General features: G+C 42.5%; 1 protein-coding gene and 1 pseudogene across 1 annotated transcript; one reads left to right on the forward strand and one right to left on the reverse strand.

The window, feature by feature from the left end:
- Positions 1-19: 19 nt before the first annotated feature.
- plag1 (pleiomorphic adenoma gene 1) lies at positions 20-19,559 on the forward strand. Its single transcript, XM_017414135.3, has 4 exons — positions 20-294; positions 9,716-10,072; positions 10,239-13,776; positions 13,837-19,559. The coding sequence occupies exons 2-3, from the start codon at positions 9,825-9,827 to the stop codon at positions 11,413-11,415; spliced, it is 1,425 nt and encodes a 474-aa protein (XP_017269624.1). The 5' UTR covers positions 20-294; positions 9,716-9,824; the 3' UTR covers positions 11,416-13,776; positions 13,837-19,559.
- On the reverse strand, positions 6,524-6,838 carry LOC108234688 (annotated as a pseudogene).
- Positions 19,560-25,108: the final 5,549 nt, after the last annotated feature.

Here is a 25,108-nt window from a genome sequence, read left to right on the forward strand (position 1 = left end):
CAGCAAGTCCAAAAAATGGCGTTTTATCGAGCGAGCCTGTAAACACGGCTGAGGTGGAAGTGGCAGCGCCGAACACAAATCAAAAGGACCGGGGGGGAACGGCCAGTGGGCGGGGCCAAGGCATAGTGCGGTTGCACCGCAGCGCATACACAATGGCTGCTCGAAAGAGGAGAAAGCAAACAATTTTCAGGCCCGCCGCGTCTCGCAAAAAATATGAGAAAAAAATTATTAAAAATTCGGAAAAGTGCTGAAAGCGGAGAAAAACCCAACAGAAAGGATGCGGAAGTGTCTGGGGTAAGTTTGGCGCAAATTAAAGCAGCGGTCAGCCCGTTTTTAATTTAAAATATCGGGGTTATTTAAATTATGGGGAGAGAGAAGGAGGAGGAGGAGGGGGGTGCTAGAGAGGAGGAAAAAAAAAGTTTGTTAATCAGAACCCAGGTTCGGAGCGGACATTAAGCCGCTGCGGGCCGATGCGTTAAAGGTGGACAGGGAGGTGCGGAGTGTCGGCAGCGGGGTCCTCGGTACCAGGAGCCGGAGCCACGGGATGATGGGCTGAAAGTTGCCTCAAACTTTACCTTCAACTTTCTCCTGGAGATACAAGAAAAAAAAAAACAGTGACACACAGCGGTGCCGCGGGATCGAGCAGGACAAAACAAACTGAAAGCTTTCCTCCTGTTCCCGCTCGGTGAGCTCGGTGTCACCTGGAGCGGCTGCCTTCTCGGCGAGCCTCCCGGTGAGAGCAGCCCTGGCAGCGGCCGCGGGCACGGCGCTGCCCCGCCGCCCCGCCGCGGGGCTCCGGGATGCTCATGCGCCTTGCTGCTTGGCGCTGAAATCACTTGTCGGGGTCGGGCAGCGGAACCGAACCTGGTGCTGGGGCGGCAGGTTCTTCTGCGGCGGATCCTCTTCCTCCTCCTCCGGCTCCCTGCAGGGCTTCAGCCTTGACAACAGAACTAATGAAACAAACATTTAAACACTGGGACAGCTCTCTGAAGCTCAAAATTAAAAACTTAGTCCTAGCCAAGGGCCAATCTAGATCAATATTTACTGAAAAAATACACAAATTAACCCTGGTTTTAGATGTAACATGTCAGATCATGCATATAGAAATAGCACCTTTTACATATTATAAAGAATTTAGAGCAAACAGACTCTAATGAACAAAAGACTTCTCCATTAAAACAGATATAAAGCTGTCAACATACAGCTACTAACATTAACTTAGAAACAATAAGAAAATACTAAAAAAAGACAGTAAATGCTGAAGCAGATGTTTGAGTTAATGATGCAGATACCTGATGTCGTTTCTTGGCTGTACGTTTGTCAACAGAAGTTTGATCCGTTTTGATTATCTCTGTGGCCCTTTCCATGTCAAAAATCAAAGATTACTGAGAAATTGAGACTTAATTTTCTTGGCTTCAAAGGCAAAGTAACAAGAAGATTTCACTAAAAAGGCTCAGTTTTTAAGCAAAAAGAGAAGCAACAGTCACAGACTGGAGCTAATAAAATTTAAATGTCATCCTGGGGCGACCAGATAAAATGTTACCAAGGGCCCGATCTGGCCCGCGGGCCTTGAGTTCGACACGTGCCAAAGAGCAGTGTTAAAAGTTGGCACAAAAAGTGGCATCATATCACAGATTTGCCATTAAAAGTTCAGCAAATGCTGTTTAATGAATGTTCAGGAGCTTTTTCCCCAGTTGTTATAATAATAATAATAATAATCAGTTATTGTTTTTAATAAAAACCTTTATTCTCTCTGAAGGCTGCCACAGAAAATGATATCATTTTTTTCAGTTTGCTGGTGGGGGAAAAAAAAAGTTTGTGTCGACAAATCACTGGTTGGTTGTTGTGGGGTTGTTAATGCTGCTTCAGGAAAATGTTTGTTTGCCGCTGAAGTTGGAAATGATGCCTCATCTACATATAAGAATAAATAACTTGATGCCAAATGGAATTCTGGGAACTTTCCTTACTTCTAATCAGTGCATATTCCCATCATTCCAACCTACTGGTCCAGAAACTTGGATTTTTTTTATTTTTTTTTTAAGCCAGGTAGGAAAATCCCAGCTTTAATAGCTAAAACAAAGATCACAGCTGATCCAACACAGCTTTAAATATTAATTGTTTACACCTTCTGGGATCTGGTTGACCCAGAACCAGGACCGGTTCTTCAAAGGAACCCACCTGCAGGAACATCCACACCTCGTGGACTCAGTCTGAACCGTTCTGGGTTTGAAAGTCAGAGGGCTTAGAAGTTCTCCATGATGAGCACACAAACAAAACACATTAAAGAACAGGTTTCTTCACTCATACTTAGTGTCTTATAATAAAAAATAACCCGGAATTAAAATCTTGTGGAAAAGCTTTTTGATGATCAAATAATGACCTAAATGTGTGGATTGTGCCTTTTAAATTAGTAGTTTATTAATCATCAGGTCTCATTTTAAATGCTTTAATGCTATCCTTTGAGTTTGTTCAAATCTGTACATAAATAAGATATTTGGAACATTGTTCTAAGTTAATAAAACCCTGCTGACTGCTGCTTCTTTTTAGGTTAAAAACAGAAAAACGCACCAGGCTTTAGGCTGAGTTTGCTCCTAAATCCGTCCTGATGTATAATGTTTTTGTAATTAATTTGTTACAAATTTTTTTAGATCTTTTTAATAAGAAAAAGAATGTTAGATCATGTAATATGTCAGTTTAAAGATTTGCTTCAGTCTCTGATTCTTGCTTCAAGTCAAAGTAAAACTCAAATGTCCAAATATTTGAATTTTAATTATCACCTAGTTTTGTTTAGATTCTAAATAGAATAAAATAAGGCCTAGCATTCTTTGAGGAAATGCATGTCACTCACAACTTTTGATGAGTTTCAGGCTAAGATGAGAAGGGATGGCGCTGAAGCTGCTTAGATAAAACCTTAAAGGGGGCCTATTATGCTTCCTTGAACAAGTCAGGATAGGTCTGTGGGCTGTACAAAACATCTTCATTACATTTAATACACAAAATCATTCTCAGATATTGAGATTAGTTCTTCCTAATTTGAGCTCATTTCAGAATGAGCGGTTTTAGGGCTATGTCACTTTTATGCAAATAAGCTGCTGTTGGCCACGCTCCCCAACTCAAGTGTCCCAACTCTGAAAGATTAAATGCTGCGGATCTAACCCACATTTATTAATTCAAACTCTGCGGATTCTGACTTTGGGATGGGCACTTAGCGGTTCTGAACCGAGATTTGTCGAGTCAGACAGCAGCAGTCAGCTGGTCCAAAACCCGACTGGTAGCGGGTCGGGACATCAGCAGTTCATGTTCTATATTGCGGCCGACAACAAAACATTTTCCTTTTCCAGCAGACATTGTTCAGTGGTAAAACCAGCAGAACTAACGTGAAAGTCTTCTTGTAATGAAGTGGGTGGAGCTCCACTTGGGTTGCTAGGTGAGGGGCTGGGCTCGGCTTGAGGTTGCTAGGGAACAGGAATTGTGATGCAACAACAACTTTTTGAAACGGGTCGTTTTGCAGACACCTGAAAACATTTAATTATTGCTTTTTTTTTGCGCTTGGACTGTTTCTAGAAGCAGTAGATACCCAAATGGAAGTACAAAAGCATGCAAAAAGTGAATTTTGCATAATAGGTCCCCTTAAATAAATGTTGAGCTGCGACTGACTTGAAATGACAGAATTTAAATTTTCCTGTTATTTGACAATGTGACATTTCTTTTTAAACCTCACAGCAGCGGTCAGAATTGTGGCGAAGTATAAATGTTGAAACTGTGATTTTATTTTTTTCTGTCCGGGAGTAAGAACAGAATCAGTGATGGGTTGAGCTTCTTACTGGCTGTTAATAGAAACTCTGAACTCAGAAAAGTTTCTGTTACCATGGTGATCCATCCCTGTCGCAGGGTTTCCCCCAGAAAAGCCCGGTGGGAGGTGGCCATTCGCTGGCCGATTGGCGGCCGACCGTGATTTAATTAAAAAAATGATTAAAGCTAACAGGAAAGTTGAAAATATGGCTATTTATTATGTGATATTGTAAGATATTTGTGTCAAATATTTACACAACTACAGTTTTACAAAAACACACTTTTAAAATACTTTTTTAAACAAAAAAAAAAACACAATTAAAACAAAAAAATAATAAATAACTGATTGCACCTAATTTGAATCCTAATTTATGTCACATTTACAAATAAATTTAATTAACATAAATGAAAAAGTGCAAACAAGGCACCAACACACGACTCACATCAAGGCCAGTGAATAACAACAGAGAACTCTGAACAACAGAGAGATGCTGTTCTGTACCGTGCTTTTTGTGGCACAGGCTTCATGTTGGATCACTACATGGAACAACATAATAAAGCATCTAATGCTGAATTTAATAGACTTATTTATAACAAACAAGGGGAGCTTAGCCTGGCGGCCCTGGCTCTGCAAAGCCTAGCGGCCCGCCAGGCTTATAATACGCTGGGGGAAACCCTGCTTGTCGTGATACTGAAAATGCAGACTTTCAGATCATCATAGCTGGATAAGCAGGAAATCTCGCTTTTTAGTAAACCCTTCTGGTTCCCAGGCACAACGTGCATAAACACGAGCAAACCTCTAAAAGGATTTACGTACAGCAGGACTTCACCAGTGGTTTGCTTATTGACCAGGTGATGTTTATCACATGGTCATCTCACTCAAGCCTCAGTGTGAGAGCAGCTTCTCCTGCAACCTCTGCAGCTAGGAAGAGTCTCTAGTGGCACCTGAAAGACCTGTGATGGAGTCTTTCAAGTTGAAGACATAGGCCTTCAGGGCTTGGCTGTCCTGGGGGACCCCAGAAGCAGCTGGCAAGTACAGGGTGGCCAGCAGCGTCTGTGGTCACAGATGCGAAAACGTGTGTGGGAAGAATTCAGACAGGTCTTGTGGAGAGATTTTGGTTGGCCTTGAGGAGGTTCTGGCAAATCGTACGGCTGCTCCGAAAGGGAAAGCGAGTCCCATCCCAAAGCTGTGTTTGGCTTGGGTGGGGAACTGCTGACCTGGACTGGGGGTATTGTTGGAAGGTGGAATGAGTACTTTGAGGTTTTCCTTAATCCGGCTGCCAAGTTCATCTTTGAGGAGGCAGAGTCTGACAACTCGGGGGAAGATGAGTCCAGTATCATGACAGAGGTTGCCAAGGTAGTCTAAAAGCTTCCTGTGGCAGGGTGCCAGAGGTGGACAAGATTCACTCTGAGACGATGAAGGCTCTGGACGTTGTGGGGCTGTCATGGTTGACACGTCTCTTCAGTGTCTCTTGGAGAATTAGAACATCTGTGGAGTGGCAGACTGGGGACTGGGGTGGTGGCTCCTATTTTTTAAAAGGGGGACCTGAGAGTGTGTTCAAACTATCGGGATGAGACTTTTCAGCCTTCCAGGGAAAGTTTACTCCGAGGTGTTGGTAAGGAGGGCTCTAACTGATTGTGGAACCTCGGATCCAAGAGAAGCAGTGTGGCATCCATCCTGGTAGTGGAACAGCAGACCAGATCTTTACCCTTGCAGGGCTTCTAAGGGGGTCATAGGAGTTGGACTCTTCAGTCAAAATGTGTTTTGAAGATCTGGAGAAGACTTATGACTGTGTTCCCAGAGGGATTCTGTGGGGGAATATGGGGTGTCAGGGTTGCTTTTAAGAGCTATCCAGACCCTGTAAAAAACTGTGTTGGCATCCTTGGCATATAGTCAACCTTGTTTTCAGTGTGCATTGAACTCCACCAAGGCTGTCCCTTGTCTCCCATCTTGTTGGTGGTGTTCATGGACAGGATCTCAAGGCACAGGCCTGGAGAGGAGGGTGTCAGGTTTGGGAACCTCAAGATTTTGCCTTTGCTTTTTGTAGATGATGCAGTTCAGGCCATGACCTCCAGCTTGCACTGGGACGGTTCACAGTGTGAAGTCACTGGGATAGGAGTCAGCTCCTTCAAGTCCGAGGCTATGATTCTCAAACAGAAACGTGGAATGCCCCCTTTGGGTCTGGAATGAGTCTGCCTCAGTTGAGGTGGTTTGGGCATCTGATTAGGATGCCTCCTGGATACCTCCCTTTGGAGGTTTTCCAGTGGACGACACCCTGGGGCAGATCTAGAACTTGCTGGAATAATTATGTATCCTCTCTGACCTGGGAACACCTTGGGATCCCCCAGGAGGATCTGGAGAGTGTCACCGAGGAAAGGACTGTCTGGTTTTCTTTCCTGGACTTGCTGTCAGTTCAACTTCACCACAGATAAGTGGTAGAAGATAGATAGATGTAAATACAAGGCATATATGATGGTGGGCTGCTCTGTACAGCTCGTTAACCTAAAAAAATACTCACTATTTCTTGTGACAATTAACTCTCACTACGGCATTTATATTACAAGCAAACATTTTCCAATTCAATTCAAATTCAAAAATACTTTAATTATCCCGAAGGAAAATTAAATGTTGTTGTAGCTCATAATCCTGGTTTTGTTAAAGAGTTGTTATAGATGCTGATGGCTGTTGGCAGGAAGGGTCTCTTGTAGCGGTCTGTCCCGATTTGTCCTCAAAGAGCCCCACCAGGTAATCCTCGCTGGCCTCCTGCGGAGCCATGATGGCCAAGCTCTGGAAGCGCAGGTCGGTCTTGAAGTCCTGGGCGATCTCCCAGACCAGGTGCTAGAAGGGCAGCTTATAGATGAGCAGCTCGGTGGACTTTCGGTATCGGTGGATCTACCTGAGAACCACGGTCCTGGGCCTGTAGAGATGAGGTTTCTTCACTCCGCCGGTGGCCGGGGCGCTCCTGCGGTCAGCTTTGGTGGCGAGCTGCTTTCTGGGAGCTTTACCTCTGGTGGATTTATTGGCGCTCTTCTTGGATTTGGCCATGACTGGACTTCAGGGTTCTTCACATTTAACACTTGTTGTCATGGTTACGCATCATAACAAAATGTCCAAAAGTAAAAAGGCTTCAGTAAAAATCCTTCCAGCTGCACAGCATCTGATACCAGAGGAAGTAATCACCAAAAAAAAGAGATTTACACCAAGAAAAAAAGAGGAATAAAGTTTTCAAAAGCAATATCTCATAATGAATGGAACAGAGCTACTCCTACATGCAGCCATCTTGAGCGGCGCAATTCTAGAAGCATGTGTTGACCCTCTACTGCTCCTTAAACACTATGGTATAGACGTATCATTTAGCAGTTAACACAAGCACATGTTCAACCATAACACTGGCTGCTGTGCTCACCTTCATGACACCTAACTCAGCCCAGAGGTGGGCAATCCTGGTCTTTAAAGACCACTATCCTGCATGTTTAACTTCTTTCCTTGCTCCAACACACCTTATTCAGTGTTTAAATTACCAATAATTCATGTCCTGCAGAAGCCTGTTAATCCCTCATTGTCTCCTCCTGACAGAACTGCTGTAACTGAGTTGGGACCAGGATTGACCTCCCCTGTCTTAGCCAACCAACCAGGGGTCAAAGTTCCCCAAACCAAACACTGAAGAAAAGAAAGTCCATACAGATCTTTGAGAACTCTTATTTCCTTTGTGTGTAGTCCATGTCAGTGGTATCTGCCCTGTCACACTAATACCAGTTACTTCACAACATGAAGATTTCTGTTCATATAGTCTCCACAAAAATCCTCCAATATGTAATGACCCTCCTATGGAGCAAACTAGTTTAATGTTCTGACTTGTCATAAAAAACAGATCTGGGTCGCATATGGGCAAAAAAATCAGATCTGGGCCACATTTTCCTGCAATGTGAACGAAGCCTATGTGATGTGGTGTGTTTCCTACAAGAAAAGCTAAAATAAAGGCAAGACACATGTTGTGCATATGTCACAGAATTTATGCTGCTGACAATGGGTCTGAGTGTTCCTTCTTTGCGTGTTTTAGCAAGTCCATATATGTGAAATAAGTTTGCATAAACCAATCATCTCATGCAGTTTAAAGTCTGAACTGATAAAGCTTCCTGGATAGGAAGCAAAATGTCTTCAACTACAGAATATAGGTTCAGTTGGTTGGTTTGTATTTGGTTTTTTTTTTATTTTTTGTGTCTTTTGTGCAAAGTAAGTATTTAGTGCTCACTAAACCAAACATAAATGGCACTGAAGAGGAGACACAAAGTCTGCCAGTGTTTACCACCTGTGGATTGCTATTTTTAAGGACTGCGATTGGTTAAGAGGCAGTGCGATGACCTGTGATCTCTAATCCAGAAAGATCAGTTACCATAGTAACAGGCCAAGTTAAACTAAACCAGCTTTGTGGCACTGAAAATCACAAACTAAACCTGATGTTAGCTCAATAAGTCACTGATCCACTGAGCAGCAAGTAAAGTCCATCAATCCATGCATCCAACCATCTATCATTTATCCATTATTCCATCCATCAGTGATTCATCCATTTGTCTAACCATCCATCCATCCATTCATCATTCATCCATTTATCCATCCATCATTCATCTGTCCTTCCATCCATCAATCTATTAATTTATCATCCATTCATCAATCTATCATTTATCCATCCATCCATCTATCCACCCATCATCCATCCATCCATCCATCCATCCATCATTCATCTGTTTATCTATCCATCCATCCATCTATCCAATCACCCATCTAGCCATGCACCCATATATTCATTCATCCACCCATCCATTTAACTATACATACATCCATTCATCAGTGTACCATCAGGGTCACAGGGAGTTGGTGCCTGCCTTCAGCAGTCAATGAATGAGATATGTCAAATATTCAATCATACAAAATTACGTAAAATGATGTATTGTTAATTGTCAACCTTAATTTTACTAAAAATCAAAAAAATACACGAATTTCCATACCTTTTGTTCTCTTTAGTAGTTTAAGATACAAAGAAAAAAAGAAGTGTTTGTATTGTCATCTGTCAACTGGTGTTTTCAGTCTGCAAAATATTTTTCTACCCAGAGTTCTGAGACGGCCGGTCTTCATCCTAATGCCAGCCATTATATCAATGTTGTGAAGTGATGTAAAAACAGGAGCCTATAAATGTGTTTTACTTTGAAATTTGATTTTTTTTTTTTTGTGGCATTCATAGTCCAACTTCCTGTCAAACTCAGAGTGCAGATGTTGCACCATTTAGTCAAATTCAGATCAGACATAAGTCTTTAATATAAAGTGATGCATCCATCCTAATGTTTGAATCTATACGGAAAATCATTTGAGCAGAAGATCTCAATTGTATATCGTTTTATATGGATTTCTATTTTTATTGAATACACTGTGCAAATGCTTTTTTATTGTGCTGATTCAGCATTTACACTATTGTTTTTTGCAGTCAATCTACTTCCGTATACTTTGTGCTTTTATCATTCTTATATCAAAACATTCAATTCGATTAGGAATAGTATGCTGCAACTTTTAGTACTTGTAACTTTTATGCTTTTTTAAACAATTTCACGGTATTTACAAATAACTTCACCATAAAACAGACATTGAGATCCCTTCAATTCCTTCAAAATGGTTGTTTTCTGAAATCTACTTCAGCGTACTTGCTCTATTTGCTCTATTTTTGTCTGCTTATGCTCCCTTGCTTATGCTTTTGTATTTGGAACTTTGTAAGGTACTTTAATTATCGAAGGGTTGCTTTTAAAATGTGCTAAAGAAATAAACTAATTGATTTGATTGATTGTGTCAGTAAGCATCTGAGTGTAAGAGGTGGCACTGTCTCATTCCGATGATTAATTCCCTTTTCTCTATCTCTCTCTTGTTCTCTCTCAGGCCCCTGAGTCCAGGCAGTATTAAGAACCTACAGCTGGACAGAATAGTTCCATCAGTGCTAGTTGGGATCTGTGCATCTGTCCATGTAGCTGGTCTGCTTTAGGGTGCCATGGCCACGGGAACTGAGGGCCATCGTGACCACATCCTGGAGAAAGCCAAGCTCGCACCACCCTCGGGGAGGCGCAGGAAAGCAGAAGGAAAGCCCAAGAAGAATTTCCCCTGCCAAGAGTGCCAGAAGGCATTCAACAGCCTGGAGAAGTTGAAGGTGCACTCGTACTCTCACACGGGGGAAAGACCGTACCGCTGCTCCCACCCAGACTGCACCAAGGCCTTCGTCTCCAAATACAAGCTGCTACGGTACAGACAAGCAGGCCGCTGCATCTTTTCTTTACACTTGGTAGAGCTGTGTAGTAGTCGGAGTGATGTTGATGGATGAAAGTTTGGGTATCATTTCTAAAGCATGCCTAGTTTAAACATTATCGTTGTAATTCTGCATGCTCATAGAATGTGTCTGTGTCCCAAGGCATATGGCAACTCACTCACCCGAAAAAAACCACAAGTGTTCGTACTGTGAGAAGATGTTTCACCGCAAGGATCACCTAAAAAATCACCTGCACACCCACGACCCACACAAGGAGGCGTTCACCTGTCAAGAGTGTGGCAAGAGTTACAACACCAAGCTTGGCTTCAAACGCCACCTGGCCCTCCACGCCGCCAACAGTGGAGACCTCACCTGCCAGGTGTGCCTGCAGCTGTTCCCCAGCACCGGGGTTCTCCTGGAACACCTCAAGACGCACGCAGGCAAGTCGTCCGGCGGCACCAAAGAGAAGAAGCATCGCTGCGAGCACTGCGAGCGACGGTTTTACACCCGGAAAGACGTGCGGCGCCACATGGTGGTGCACACAGGACGTAAGGACTTTCTGTGTCAGTACTGCGCTCAGCGCTTCGGTAGGAAGGACCACCTGACGCGTCACGTGAAAAAAAGCCACACCCGGGAGCTGCTAAGGGTAAAAACTGAGCCAGCCGACTCGCTGGAGCCTGTCGTCTACGATTTGACGCCTGGGGGCATCAAGGGCGAGCTTCCAGGAACGCTGACACAGAGGTCGCACCAGCTCAACATGTACACAGTCCCTGGTTTGGACACGCAGTCCTTCTCCACTCCCACCTACCCATTTTCTTTAAAGTACCCACTGGGCTCCAACTTTACCTCATACACCATCCCCTCTCACGAGAGAGAGCAGAACCTAAAGGGAGAACTGGAGACGTACCTGATGGAGCTGCAGAGCAGCATACCATCCTCATCCTCGGCTGCTCAAGAACCCCAGCTCTCCTCCTCCTCCTCCAAACTCGAGCTGGTGCCTCAAGTAGGTATGCTGGAGGAAGCGAGCGAGGAGACGTCCCTCTCCAAAATCCCCACAGCAGCTGACTCCGTGGCCTCATCTTCCTCTCTGATGGACTTCTCCCAGCTGTTCAACTTCCTGCCACTCAACGGGCCCCCATACAACCAGATAGGATGCAGCGACGGGCCGGGCATCACCTTTCCGACCGCTGACGAGCCCGTGCCTCTTGTCCAGCTGGCCCCCCAGGCACCGGCGGGGCCAGAGGCTGCGGAGAATCTGCTTCAAGGACTTCCTCCCTCCTTCATTTCCAACCTGAGCACACCCACCACGCTGCCTCGCTTCCACCAAGCTTTTCAGTGATCCAGTATGTATGGTCGTGTCGATTCAGACCCACACAGATCCACACTGAGCCTTCAAACCACGACAGCAGGTGAAAACCCAAACAAATAGCCAGTAACGCGTATTACAAGGTGTTAGCAAGTCTCTTCATTCATTAAAGGATGACTAGACACGAACACAGCAGGAGATACACTCAGAACTCAGTGAGTTTGTTACAGAAAATTTGCATATTTTTTTAGTCACAGTCCAGTGAGATACTACTTTAACAGTTGGGATGGTTTTAAATAGACAACTCTGTACCACCACTATTCCAGGAAAATAAGTTCTCTTACCGCATCCTTTGTGTATATAGTCCTCAAAAGTGCTATTTTCTTACTGTTTTTCTACATTTTATAATATATTCTGATCTGCTCTGAAGACAGAAATAACTGAACATATACAGATGTCGGAGCCTCTCCTTAATCACGCGACAAGAGGTAAGATTCAGCCACACGCTGAGGCTGAGATGATGCTTCCTGGGCTTTTCGTAATGATTTTAGTGACAAATCGCAGTGTTAAAAAATAAATAAATAAATAAAAAATCAGAGCTTGATTGTAACCGTGAGAAGAGAATTTTCAGCTACATGCGTGGTCATGTGAATAAGACTGCTGTGGCACCCTTTTTTTTTTTTTTCTAGAAGTGCTTGACCTCATCACTGTGTGCCCGAGTCAGTCGAGTCATTGTAGTGACAGCTACTTTAGAGTCCAATGACTAGAGTCATTCTCCAGCAATTTGATTGTTTCAGCTCAGTTTCTTTCCTACATGTAGTGAAATATTGTTGCAAACTAACACCCCCCAGGAAATTGGCAAAAAAAAAAAAATGGCTGCAAAGAATGTATTCTTCACCTGCTAAGTCAAAAATAGGCGTAAACCAGTTTGTCGGTGTTTCATTGCTGCAATAAGCCGATTTAAATTTTTTTTGGTCAAGGTACTGACTGAGAGCAACCATACTGAAGAACAGTATTTTAGTGTGACGTTTTATGTTTGCAGCGGTTTGAATTTTTCCAACAACGAGAAGTTTAAAACATGGTTTTTTTTGTTTTTTGTTTTTTTAACTGACATTTGGTAGACTTCTCCTCCACTCAGAACCACACTTGTGCCTTGTCCAGTTAGCTCGTAAGCTGTAAATAAAGATGGACAGCGCGGCTCCATCTGCTTCCGTAGTGCAGAGGTGAAGCCAAAGTATCCCATTCACCGGCTCTTGTAGTTTTTTTGGAACCAGAGTCTGCACACTAGAGACGTGAGGCTGTACTGTCAGTACGGAAGCCCCACCTACACATCCACACCCTAACCCTAACCATCAAATAACTCATTACAGCTAAGAAAATGAGAAAAATTAACATTTGAACATGCAAGATAAGAACTAAGTAAATCAACACCTAGAAAATATCGTTTGAGGTGTATTTTTTTTATTCTTTCATTTCTTTACATCGAAGGCCAGGACTTAAAACTTATTCTGGGTCCAGCCCACTAGGAGGCGTTTGTTCAGTGTTACAAACTATATTTAGTGGGAATTCAGACCCCTACAGTGACTGTTCTATAAAGAAAAGTGACTTGTGGAATGGTAAAATTTTCTTTGTCTAAAATAAATCATTAAAACCACATAAAACAAAAAAATTTAAGACTAAAATAACATATTTTGGTGCCAGGGTGCAAAAAAAATATATATAGGTTTTGCAGTTTTGATGAGTGTCCCGTCCTTCAGAGTCCATTACAATTACACGTACTTGGCTAGTTAAGGAATTAGGGTTATGAGACCATTTAGCATCTTCTAGGGCAGCCTATAGCTACTGTTTGTACACTTGTTCAGGTCTGGCTTCAACTTCCAGGTGTGTGTCGTTCATCCATGTTTTTTTGTCTTTGAGTTGGCAAAGAAAAAACAAAAAAAAACTTCTTGATCATCCTTGATCTCTCCACTCATTTGAGGCCCAACTTTCAGGTTCCGTTCTGTAGCTGGGAAATGAGCGCTGATCTTAATATTCAAAAATGATAAATTACACTTTAACTAAAAAAAAATAAAAATTGTTAAAACCTTATGCTTACAAACACTGTATAAATAGATGCAAAATATATATTTTTTCCTCACTGTTTCTGACATTAAATTCAACTAAACCTTTCCTGTTTTAGGCTGGTTAGGATTCACAGAATTACTTCTTTTTTCTAAATGCCTGAATATTAAGAGGAAGAATATTTTACGGTCATTATCTTAGTATTTGACATCTTTGCCTTTTAAACTATTTGACTTGGGTCAAATGTTTTGGGTTTCCTTCAACAAGCTTCTCAGAATAGTTTGTTGGAGTTTTGTCCCATTCCTCCTGACAGAACTGCTGTAACTGAGTCAGGTTGGTTTGGAGGAGGTCCGACTCTGTCAGGTTGGTCTGGAGGAGGTCCGACTGAGTCAGGTTGGTTTGGAGGTCTCCTTGCTCTCGTGCCTTCTCAGCTCTGCCCACAAATTTTCTCTGGGACTGAGATCAGAGCTTTGTGATGGCTGCTCCAAAACATTGACTTTGTTGTCCTTAAGCTACTTTGTCACGGATTTGGCAGAATGCTGAGGGCCATTGTTCATTTCGAAGACCTATTTATGCCCAAAATTTAACTTCCTGGTTGAGATGTTGCCTTAATATTTCCACGTAATGTTCATTTTTTTCCTTGTGATGCCATCTATTTTGTGAAAACACCCCCACAACATGATGCTGCCACCCCCGTATTTCAGAGTTGGGATGGTGGAAGCTTCCTCGTTTTTCTCTCTAAATGTAACAATTGTCATTATGGCAAAACAGTTCAACTTGAGTTACATCAGACCACAGGACATGTCTCCAACATTAGGGTCTTTGTGCCTCCAATTAACTCAAATGTTGTCAACTAATCAATAAAAAGCTTCCAAAGCATCATCATCATCTGGGCTTTCCCAAATTGTTTAAAGGTATAGTAATCTTAAGTAGTAAGTAAGAAAGTAATAAAAAATTATCTCATTATATGAACATTAGCAAATAAAAAATAATTCTGTGAATCCTAACTGACCACAACAGGAAAGGTTTCATCTGATTTAATGTCAGACAGTGAGAAAAAAATGGTTCCATGTCTTTTATACCGTGGATGGAAACATCTGGTTTTAACTGTATCTGTTTTTATTCTCAGTAACTCTTCACTTATCTAGATTAGATGCTCCTATAAGCCTAATTTGTTATTCCTGCACAAATACTTATTTAATTTCAGTCTCATGCCACGAGGCAAGCACCTTAACCTCCTGAGGGAAACCTCCTGAAGCGTCATCAGATTGTCAGTCATGGAGTAAAACTGAAACGCAGAAATGACAGAAGCAAAAACCTTTCTACACATCTGCACAACGTGACCTTTGAAGTGCCTAAAAAAGAATGTTTTTCTACTTTGTATTCTCTAAAAATCCTTTATAAGAAGAAATAAAAAAAAAACAAGACATTTAAAATGTTTAACACAGCTTAGACCCAAAGCTTTACTCTTAAAAAGGGAAACCTTAACATCATCTTACTGGAACTCTTCTGAAGCTGACATAAATGTCATTAATTTTAAAAAAAGCCAATTTAAAAAATATATATTATTGAAAGAATCAAATTTATCCAGTTTGCGCAGCCGGCAAATACGGTTCTGCGTCCAAGTGTTGGCAGAGTTGTTTTTTTTTTTTTTTAAATGGCATATTATCTTCATAAATAGAAGTTCTGATAGTTTATATTTTCATCAAATAACAATGTTTAGATAGCCTAAATCACCAAGATCACTGTTTGCCTTCGAACGGCATCAGTTTCTTTTGGTACCCTTTTTACTTTAAAAAAAACATTAACGTTGATGTCCTTTGATAACAAAAAAAAAAAAAATGGTACCAGGGGGAAATGTTGTGCTGTTCCTAAATAAAATGTATTTGAGGTGCTAGTGAAACAGTGGATGCTGTTAGCTTAGTTAGAGTAAAATGAAAAGCTTGGTTCCTGCTAAGGGCTTTAGTATTTGTTGAAAGAGACTTGGAAATTGACCTTGGTTTGTTTAGAAGCCAACGAATTTAGCCTTAATGCCTTACTCCTCATTTGCAGTTTTTCTTTTTTTTTTTTTTACTTTTTATCCCAATCCAGTTTATCAAGTAGAAACAAAGTCTCAAATTTCAGCTTCTAAAGTTCTACTTGAAATAAGAAAACTACACATGTAAGCACTTTCTTCAAACTCTGCTCGAAAATATTGCATCAAATGTTTTATATTTTGGATTTTTCCATTTCATTTTTTCCCTAAGTCCTTAAATTTCTTTTTTCAGCTGCAGAATTGCGAGGAAAAGTTCAAGTTCAAATTCCTCATTCTGCTGTTCTCAGCTGTGTTCTCTGACCAAAGTCGCCTTTTTATGACAGACCTGAAACCAGTGCTGACACGGTATCTGTTTGACTCCGAACTTTACGGGAAGTCTGATTTTGAAGACGCCTTCGCCTTTTTTCCCTCTGCTCTGATATACACATGCTGGCTGATAATCCTTCTGATGCACTAACTCACTTGAGGCTTTAACAGAAGCAGTTGTGAGCAGGTGAAAACCCCCGCTACGCATTCTTTTCACGACCCCGGCTGGATTGCGACCGATTTTGACAACCTAAGGCAGCCGTGATGCTACTACAATCTCAGTCCGTGTCTGCTGCTTTGCTCACTACCAAGATGTTCTCCCAGGCCCTGTTAAAACGCAGCTACACACTTAAAAACCATGCTGCGCTAGCAACCATTATGGCCCCTGACCATGTCAAGATCTGTAGATTTGCCTTAATTCAAATGGGAAGGTTTTAGACCCCCCCTGTGAAGAGGAAACTCCCTCAGCAGCACGAGAGGATGCAGGTGACCGAACCTCCCTCTGTCCTGGCTCGTCCAGGAGACCTGACCATGATGAGAACAAGAGCCCGGTGCAGTATTTATTGGCGCAGGGAGAGAGCGGATTGGTCTTTGCGGCTGCGAAGCGAGACTGTGGTGCAGTCCTGCTGGTTGGAGCGAAAGTGACGCACTCAGCAGCTGTCCTTCCGGGCGTGGCGGTAACTCGCTGTCAGCAGGTCGTGGCCAGACATGCGCTCCAGACTCTCAGATTAACAGCGGGGGGATCTTCAGGCGCTTCGCGATTTGATTCAGTTACGATTCAAAGGGTTGGGATGCGGTTTCTAAAAACAACTGCGGTTGCAAGCTTCGGGTGGAATCATGCAGGCTACGAGCGCACAGTGTGGCCCTTCTAAACAATCATTTTCCCCTATAAGGTCATCGAAGCCGAAGCTCTTCCAAAACGCAGGCTTTCGAAGCAGAAACTTCTGTACTTCAGAGTTCCACTGTTTACGTTCCTGAACTCGATGACGGTAAAATTAAGTAATAATAATCCATTTTTGCATCACAAGCTCACTGCCATCACACTCCGCCTAGGACTCCCACAACCAGCCGCCATGGAAAAATAAATCACCGCCATTTTGTTAAAGATGTTTTGCGCTCGCTCAAAAGCGCCCCGCTACCCATTGCAACCCAATCAAGAACGGTGTGGAGCCCACTGCGTTCCTAATTCACACCTGGCAACCTCGCCAAAACCCTGTAAGGGACCATCCCTGTCCTGGCAGCCAGAACGGGTCCAAAGTTAAGCACTGGCCTCTGACCAGCACTGGAACTACTTCTGTCAGAAAGAGCAAAATGATGAGTGCCAACAGACAATGACCATAGGCAGAAATCAGAGATTGTCTGCACGAGTAAGGCATTTTAAGAAACTTTACTTTCAAGCAACCTACAAAGCAGAAAGCAGGTCCACCATTTATGAAGGCAAAACGACGCATTTATGCCTTTCAAAAAACGATGTCCCTCCTCCCCCCTGTCACTCTTAACAGTGGTTTAGTCCATCGCATAGTTGCTTACGGTGACGCAAAAACACACGGGAAGGTTCCTGGTGGTGGCGCTAGCGTGAAGAAACAGCTTCCGGTCGGAACTCGTTTGCGCCGGCTCCTCGTTAGTGTCGTGGTTAGAGCCACTGCCTGTCATGTGGGAAGATGGAGTTTGATCCCTCGACTAGGAGGGACTTTTTTTGTTGTTGTTTTTTTACATCCCTCCTAAAATTGAAGTTCCCTGTTTATTGCCCCTCCTAATAAAGATGTGTTGTAATATGTGGAAAAATGAACTGTCTCTTTTAGAGAAAACCATCGGTTCAAACTGAACGAGTAGGCGTCTTTTAGCAGTGAAGGAAATGGCGTCCGATATCCTACAGAAGGTCACTATCCAGCACCAGGAACAAATTAAAACATCCAAAAGATGATGTTAGCTGTTTTTTTGTTTTGTTTTTTTCCTTTGAGGCACTTGTTTGGTATTATGTCTGATATGGAGCAAAATGGGGAGGAAATGGAATTCCTCCCAGTTTCCTGCTTCAACAGTTGACAGGTGTCGTAGTTCATCCTCCTTTCACCTGTAAGACGGAACTTATAGTCCAATAGTATTATTATTATTTAGTATTATCATTTACCTCATAATCATACCGTCTCGGTGCTCCGACACGCAGAAGTAACGAAGGGCTCGGCCGCGGGGTTGGAGCGGAGACAATGTTTTTTTTTCCTCAGTTGTGTGAAACGTACCGTGGAACGTTTGAGCATTTATCGAGGCGCGCTACCTGTATCTTTGTGGAGGTTTGATGGGTTTTATGAAAAAACAAAACGAAAAAAAAAAGTAAAAACGTTGGCAAGTTGCTATATTTTTTTTTGTTTTGTTATGATAATCAGCACTTTTTGTAAATAGAATGCCTTATTTTCTCCGATACTTTTTGTTTGTTTTAAACTCTTACAACAAATGTATAGATGATATATTTAGCTCTTTTAGAGAACAGTAATATGTAAATGAAATATAAAATGTTTTATTTTTACAGGTACAGTGTTTTTTTTTTTTCCTATCAAAATTTAATTTTTGCTTTACTTGCACAAGGGTTCTGTGTGTTTGAAGGTTGTTTTTTTTTGTTTGTTTTTAACAACAAAACTTTTTTAATTGTGTATTTTTGTAGTTCTAGTTTAGTTCATCTGCTGGAAATAGGTAAGCCCACAGGCCGTAAAAAAGCTTAAGTGGGTGGTTATGTCATATCTAATTGTTTTACTGTCATGGGCTTATTTAGCTGCTTACATGACAAGAAGTGGAAAAAAAAAATTAAAATTACGGTTTCACATGTTGGAATGGTAAAACAATTCTTTCTAAAGGATGTGGGAGCACCGACGCGATCAGCACCGTGGTGTAGAACTCAGTGCTTATAAAGCCGAGTCTGAATTATGTAAAGCGCTGATTGTAAATCAGAGTGGAAAGCTTATTCCCCCCCCCCTCACCGTTTTGGTCCGGATCCAGGAAACATCCAGCGTTTCAGTGTCAAAACTTCTTCATAAGCTTCAGCGGTACTAGTGAACTGTTTATTTTTTGTTGTTTTTTGTTCTTTTATTATTATTATTATTATTATTATTGAATGTGTATGTGAGAAAACACTGCAATACTGCAATATGTTCTGGTTTGGGAAGAAAAAGCTGCTAAAAAAAACAAAACAAAAAAGTGTCTAAAGCTCCTTAGGTGCTGCGGACCTCATTTCTCGTTTTGAAAAAGGATTGTTTGGAACAGCGGAACAGCGTTCTACCACATAGTTATACATGTATCTATTTTTTTATTGTACTGTGACGTTTGTAGTCTTTTTTTTTTTTTAAACAGACATGCCTGTAATTCATGCCCCCCACTTTCCCCTACTCCCCTGTTGGTTTTACGTCACCAAGCTCAGTTTTTGCAACTTGTTGCATTTCAACAATGACATCCCGTGACAACGATGGACTCGTTTCAAAATCTCAATATCTCACTTTACATCTACTTCACAAACTACTGTTGTTTTTATACATATAGGCAATATAAATCACAAACATATATGTGTAAATGTTTGTGTAAAATCTATATTAATGCTGCAGCTTGTTGTTTTTTGTTTTGTTTTGTTTTTAACGTGACATCATCCAAAGAAACAGATTATTTATTGCTTGGCAGAATAACCTGATTTCCTTCACATACCTTGCTGCTATGAGAAGAGTTGCTGTTGCCAACTCCAGTGTTTTTACTCAGTGTAATGAAAGTTTAATAAACAGAAAAGAGAAAACTCCAACTCTGTGAGTCGCTTCACTGTTTCCTGCCGTGTTTTATTCGCCGCGACCTGACCTGCGTGGTTTTTGAAGGGGATACGGTGGCCATTTTGACGCGGGGGACCTGTGGAGAAACTATCTTACCTGTTGTAGATAGCAGGACTGACAAGCTAACAGCTAGTCCAAACCCGGAGAAGACCTAGGGCTGCTCAAATATTGGAGAAAAAAAAAAAAACTACTTATTTTGGTAATTAAACGATTATTTGTTGAGCCTAGAAACGCTGCATTTGTTGCAGTTAAAGAAAGTCAAACTCTCCTTCATGACTTCCTGTAACTGAAATATTGTGTAAAATGAACACTAGTAAGTAAAACAAAAATATGACACACTTTTATCTTATATATTAATCTGTTTTTCTAACTTCCATGCTTTGTGATGAAACATTTATTGACCAAGGTGTCTCATCTTCTCCTGACGACCAGAAAGAAAAATTGTCTAATTACAATTTTGTTAAAACTCCCCAATTGTTGTAAGGTAATCAGCCCCAACCCTTCACATTCAGTATCACTGAAAAACCCTAAATGTCCTCTGCAGATAGCAAAAGGAGTTAATTCAGTTGTATGCAGCGGGTGGGAGATATTCAGGTTTACAAATGTCCTCCACAGGGGACAAATCTGAACTACTGGTAGTCTGGAGGATGTGGTGGATATCATCCATCCATTTTCTGTCCAGGTGCCTGTCTCCAGAGGTCACTGCGAGGCAGGGTACACCTGGACAGGTCATCAGTCCATCACAGGGCCTGTCAACGAATTAATCAAATTTCAACAATTGAATGGGAAAACTGCAGCGAGCGTATATTTTAGTGGGGCGGACATTCGTTGATTTCCTGAATTAATAACGCCACAAATGTTACAATATGTGTTGCATTTTCTGTGGAGGAGGAAAAAAAGTATGTGTTGCCTAATTTTATTTTATTTTGTGCACAAAGTTGTCACCTTTCTTCTCCCTGGAGGCCCGCCGCACCCGCATCCACCCGAAACGGGAGTCATCTTCATTTTAGCTGGGTAAAAAGAAACAGAGAAGACAGCTCTGTGGCTTGGATTTCTAATTATATTTGAAGTAATATTTCTACACAAAGTTACTTTACCACCGCTATGAGCCCCAACCTGGACTTGAACCAGCAACCTCAGCCACATCAGACTACTACTGCAGCCACATGGTTTTAGAAGCCTCAGAATGAGTTAAATAAGAACCACCTAAGGGAGATCTGACCGGTTACAGACGTAGAAAATGGGTCTGTGTATATTTCCCCTCCATCTTTAGTTCTTTGTGTTCTAACCTTTCAGGAGTATTGTCGAATTTCTTCAGCTCAGAGTTAACAGACTGAGATAATGTTAAATTCAGTTTCACAGAGGAAGATCTGATCCCGCACAAAGACGTAGGCGGCGTCTTTAATAAACTCCCGTCTCTCCTCTCCTTCCATGTTCTCACGAGGAAGAGTTTGACCAACGACGGCGCCCTTCTCCCCTGTTTGAGAGAGGGTGCTCTCGGTCGTTTAGGTTCCGGCGAAACTTAAGGAAAAAAAGCTGTTTTTCCCAAAATCACACACGTGGTTTTACACACTGATTGTTTGCTCTCGCAAGTTTCGCATTAAATGTCCGAGCTGCAGCTCATTCAGGAGGCGGGACAAGATGAAAGCGCGCTCGTTCTGCAGAACGTGGCTAAAATACGGTTAGAAATAGTTGTTCTCTGTTGATCATTTGGATCAGATTCCATTAATAGCACAGCCCTCCTAAAAACCAGAGTGGACTGCTGGCATTTTTTTAAAAAGAAAAAAAGCTCTGATCTCCAAGATTTCATAGCCCTTCATTCAAACTTCATTTCATAAATGCAGTCGGTTTGATATACTTATTATTTACTTCCAGTTCTGTCGAAGCTCAAACAGTGGCAGCAGCTGGAACACTTGGGAGTGCAGCCTGGGGGGCACTTCCTGTAGGATCTGTAGGACCGGTTTTGCCATCTTTAAACAACCCCGGTCTTCTTCTGCATGGTTCATGTGAATCCTGTCAGTTGAACCTTCTCATTCCTGTCAAACACGTGACCTAATATCAGTCAGAGGTGCTCCACGCTGCACTGAAAGTGTTGTCTTTTCCTGCTGCCAGCGCAATTTGTGCTGCAAAGAAGCATAGATGTCTTTTAAAAAAAAAACTGCAAATCTGACTGCAGTGTAAAGGTTAATAAAGCACAAACTGCTACGAGGTTCTGGAAATGTGTTCAAACTACCTGTTAGCTCTTCAGTCCAGCTGAACTTGAACTCCACTTTCCCCAAACTGAGGTCACTGAAAGAGCTATCTACCACAGGTAAGATGTTACGCGTTCACAACTTTTACACATAACACTACTTGGCTGAAACATCCCTTTACTGTGTGACCTGCTGTCTCTCCCTACCACTAGGTGGCTTTGGCCCATTGGTAGGGAAGTCGTGTTCGATCCTCAGGCCCGGCAGCATGCCAAATGTCCTCGAGAAAGAGAGTGAATCTCCCACAGCCTCTGATGTGCTTATCGGTGGATGACTGAGAACATTAAAGGGCTCTGTTTAGAGTGTAAAATATTTAGTAGAAAAGCACATTGTGTGTTAAGTTTATAGGACCTTTTCTGGTATAATCACCCACCGTGTCAGCACCAGTAGTCCTTAAGGGGACAAAAGCCTGGTCCTAATCTGATGGAACCTCATTTTTGGGTTAAGAGTAAGGCTTAGAGCTAAAGTGTGGTTACGGTTAAGATCACAGAAAGGAATGGAAGTTCAAACATTGTTCTAATAAGGCTAAAAACACAAACTTGTGTGTATGGATCCTAGTCTGTTTATATGTCTGGACCTCTGACCTCCAGAACTGACTGATTCGGATTCCAGTCCAAGTTTTAAGCCTCGCCCCCTCCACATTAACAAGCAGGACGTTGCCTTTAATGAAATAAAATTAAAAATATTCACCTCAAATAGTTTTGTTTCAGGTTTTGACTCCTGATGATTCCCATAGTTCTTACCTTGCTTGTGTGTGAATCAAATATTCATTCTAAGTTCTTTCGGCTGCTCTATTCTTCAGGGGTCACCACAGCGAGCAACTCACACAAACAATTTAGGCAACTGTTTTACGCCAAATGCCCTACCCACTGCAACCTGGGCTTAAACCTGCAGCCTCAGGATTATAAGACTGTGGCACTGACCACCGAACCACCACAGCCCCCTGAAGCAAATATTCGTTATGTTCCAATATTTATTTGCCCAAGTTCAGCCGTAATTAGTTGTTTCGTGATTGAAGAAAGCCCACGTGATGTCCTGATTGTGTGCAGGGGAATGAGGCGGGGCTTAAAGCCCCACGTCTCAACGCTGGTTCCCAAAAGTACAACATGGCAAGTTCCTTAAACCAGGTCCTGCTGCCTTCAGGTCCCAACAACAGGGGAAGGTGGGGACACTTGGTCTGTAGTCTAAGCAGTCTGTGGTGTGGATGGTGCTAGGGTCGCCTGACAGCAAGAACCTGTTTGGTGCCTCTCTGTGTGGAGTTTACATGTTCTCCCCGCACACGTGTACTCCAGTTTTCCCCCCAACAGACCAGAAACACGCACGCTAGATTATCTGATGACTAAATATTCACTAGGTGTGAACGGGAGCACGATGCTCCACCTCTCGTGAGGACCATTTGCCACCAGTTCACACGGATCCAATACACCGTATTTTCCGCACTATAGGGCGCACTGGATTATCAGACGCACTGTCAATGAATGGTCCATTTTCAAACTTTTGTCATATATAAAACGCACCTGACTATAAGATGCATCATCGTGCACCTCCCAATTTTTGTAACTTTGCACGGACCGCGCTCGCCGCGCTCCAATCAAAATGGACGGGTTTGGTGCTCTACTGGAGCTGGTTCGCCTGTTTTAGCATTTATATGATGCCTCTATGAGAGATCACAAAGATAATCAAACGGGTCAAAACTCAGGATAATGCACCGACATCAGCATCAAGTATAAATGTCTACACCGCTCGCAGAACCTTGCGAGACACTTCAGAGCGCGACTATAACTGAGCCTTAAAGCTGCAAGCGGTGCGGCTTTGTAGTTTATCAAAGTCATACTAAAACATTACGAGTTCTTACACATATAAGGGGCTTCGGATTATAAGGCACACTGTTGTTTTTTGAGAAAATTGAAGGCCTTTAAGTGCGCCTTGTAGTCTGGAAAATACGGTAATCAGGTGCTTCCTTTATCTGTATCTGTGCTGGGCAGGTTCATCGAGTAGGGAGCACAACAACAAACCGTTCCAGATGGTTCAGCACATTGTGCGATATCCCGGGTTCGAATCACCGTCTGTCTCACAGCGGAACAACCTGCTGGGAGGAATCAGATGTTTCACAGGCTGTAAAAACCTGAGCGAAGAGTCTGAAGCAGGCTGCGAGCTGTGTGAGGTTTCTCTCAGCGGGGCGTCTTTCTGTAGCCTAGAAGCAAATCTGTCAAGTTTGATCTACATTCACTCTAAAGCTGCACAAAAAGAGTCATTAACCAGGTGCTCGATTTAATGCTCTTACGTCCTCTGTTTATAAATATTACTCCTAATACTACAGAATGGAGAGAGAAAAAAAAGCTTTTTCTGTGGCGAGCTCCTCCTGCTGGAAATGGATTCAACTCAGCTGAACCCTCAGTGTGAACCCACTGAACCCAAACAGAAAACATTACATACTCCACAACACCAGGACTGTCTCACTCACTCACTGAGTGTGTGTGTGTGTGAGCGAGAGGCCCAGTTTCAGTCCACCCACCCTCCACCCCCACCCTCTCTCTCTCTCTCTCCACCTCCTAACTATTCTTCTGCTTGTAAGTCCATGTGGAGGGTTGGCCAGTTGAACAGAGTGGATTATAAAGCCGTCCAACACCGGGGGCCCCGCACCAAACTGTGTAATTTTATGACGAAAACTGTGTGTAAACACAAAGGCTTACACGTTCATTCTCAGAATTCTAAAAGCCGTGTTTGTGTACGGCTCTCTTCACAGTTAAAGGCACGCCGTTCGTGTCACGGTTTGTAGCACACGTTGAGGATCGCTGTTGGCTGATATTGCAGCAAATTTTAGCTCAATATCTGGAAAACTGACTGACTTGTCATCATTTTTGCATTGCCCCATGCCATTTAGCTGTGTCTGCCATTTTAGAGATGTTTTGCTAAAGCTGCAGACGCACATCCAAACAGAAACAACAGCAAAAACATTATTGCTTCTTTTCCTTTCAGTGGTGGCCAATATTTAATTGACGTTAAAGACTTTCATCTACTTGACAAAATATGCAATTTGGATTCTGTCTATGTAGTCAATGACTCCTGAGAAGGTTTCAGATGTTTATTTAGTGAAGACGCTGGATGTGCAGGTTGTCCTGTATCTGTCTGACCTCCTGCAGCCTTACGTGCCCTCTGGGTCCCTTAGATCTATAAATCATTTACTTTTAGTTGTCTTAAGGTCCAGGCTGGTCCACAGAGGTGATCTGGTCTTTTAGTTGTCCTGAGGTCCAGGCTGGTCCACAGAGGTGATC

This window comes from Kryptolebias marmoratus, linkage group LG21, assembly GCF_001649575.2.
Source record: "Kryptolebias marmoratus isolate JLee-2015 linkage group LG21, ASM164957v2, whole genome shotgun sequence".
NCBI classification, from domain to species: Eukaryota; Metazoa; Chordata; class Actinopteri; order Cyprinodontiformes; family Rivulidae; genus Kryptolebias; species Kryptolebias marmoratus.